Source organism: Arachis ipaensis, chromosome B05 (assembly GCF_000816755.2).
Source record: "Arachis ipaensis cultivar K30076 chromosome B05, Araip1.1, whole genome shotgun sequence".
In the NCBI taxonomy this organism is placed as follows: domain Eukaryota; kingdom Viridiplantae; phylum Streptophyta; class Magnoliopsida; order Fabales; family Fabaceae; genus Arachis; species Arachis ipaensis.
The window spans coordinates 9,392,563-9,394,279 of record NC_029789.2 but is presented as its reverse complement, the minus strand read 5'-3'; the positions used below and the strand labels follow the sequence as shown (position 1 = coordinate 9,394,279).

Below are 1,717 nucleotides of genomic sequence, written 5' to 3'. Positions count from 1 at the left end.
TTTATCACCAAAAAAAATATAAGAACACAAAATTTTACATTTCTATTTTTTATATTTTGTTCTTTGTCTTGTCCAATCTTTAAGATTTTGTCGTATCTTCAAAAACAAACATAACTCTATTATAGTCAAGATCTTGTCCCATCTTTAAAAACAAACCCAGCCCTACTGTTCTCTAGTCAAGATGTAGCTATTACCAAATATGACTCAATTGATTCTTCTAACCGTCATTATAATAAATGTAAAATGATATAGATAGTCAATTTTTTCAAGTTGGTACTTAAATTTTTTATGTACTCCTTATGTACTCTTATTAGGAGTGTAAGGAGGTTTCAAAAACTAGTATATTAAACCTTTCTAAAACAATGACTGCACAAAAATAATTTAAACAAAGCTGAGGATCAACACTTCTAATGTAATATTTTGACTAGAGTCTCCATGGCATTATTACAAACAGTCACCTGCATTTTCTTCACTTTAGTTTCATGGTTTGTATTCGTTAACCAAGAGAAAAAATCATCATAAATATTGATATGCATTGTTTTGTCTAACCGTCTTGCTCACACAAATTTGAATGCAATTTTCAATAAACTTCACCCACTTATCACCACAAACCACATTAATCCAATTCAGAACTTAATCCCAATTAGAGGATGATCTATCAGCACTTAAGACACCATCTTCATTACTCGAATTCAACTCTGCATTGCCTGAGTAGAAACTAAGTACGAGGTTCATAGCAAAGCTTCCAACAACCACAGAGACAAAACCTGACCTAGCTGGCGTTAACATTTTGTCGAGCACTCGGTCCGCAAAAAGCAAAAAGCAACGCGGAACCAGTTTGGTCAGTATTGGAAGGTTTACGGTTTCATAGTCTCGCGAAACTCTCTTGATGACAATGCGCATGACGGTGGCGAGAGAATTAGCAAAGTGCTGACAGCGCGCCATTTTGAAAATCTGTTTCAAAAAGTTGGTGGGAGTCGGATTGCAAGACGTCCTTGAAATCTCCAGAAATGACCACAAGGGTTTCTGCAGATTCCGAAATGGCTTCCGCAACGAAAAGTAGCGTGCCAAGAAGTTTGGAGACTCTCATCCTCTTACGCGTTGCTATGGGCGCGTGATAAAGCCTATAAGCACCGTAACCCGCCAAGGCCACGGCACCCAGGATGAAAACCCACTTCGTCCTCTTAAGGACATAATCAAAACCCAACACTTGCAACTCCTTTAACTCCCAAATTATCAATAACATCTTCCAGCTCAATATCTATATGCAAAGAAGGGATAGAGGTTGGAGGGATAAGATCATGAGGTTAAGAAATTCCCATTCTATTTTCCGTTGAAGCTATAATTTTGTTTTTTTCTCTTTCGTGGAAGTAATAACCCTATCCGTCCCTTTCATTTCTGCTGCATCAACCCCAATGCAAATAGTCAAATACTATAGCCTCAGCCTCACATCAATAACTAGAAGTCTGGAATACATTTTTTTTTTCTTTTTGAACTACATGTTTTATGGGCTTAGGCTTAGTAGTTGTACTTTGTGTACTCGTCAACACTTCACACACTCCTTCTGTTGTTCATCTGTTTTATATTAGTCTATAGTTGTTAAAAAATATACCTGCATTAGTAGTTATTAGCATTTTTTTTATTATTTCATTGTATTTATTTAATTTTTAATTTATTTAAATATTTGATAATTTATTTTAAATAATAAATTTTTTTT

General features: G+C 35.0%; 1 protein-coding gene across 1 annotated transcript; it reads right to left on the bottom strand.

Moving 5' to 3' along the window:
* Positions 310-1,578, bottom strand: LOC110262736 (protein PHLOEM PROTEIN 2-LIKE A10-like). Its single transcript, XM_021103458.1, is given in 2 exon segments — positions 310-932; positions 934-1,578. Coding segments are annotated over 2 exon segments (612 nt in total). The 5' UTR covers positions 1,247-1,578; the 3' UTR covers positions 310-633.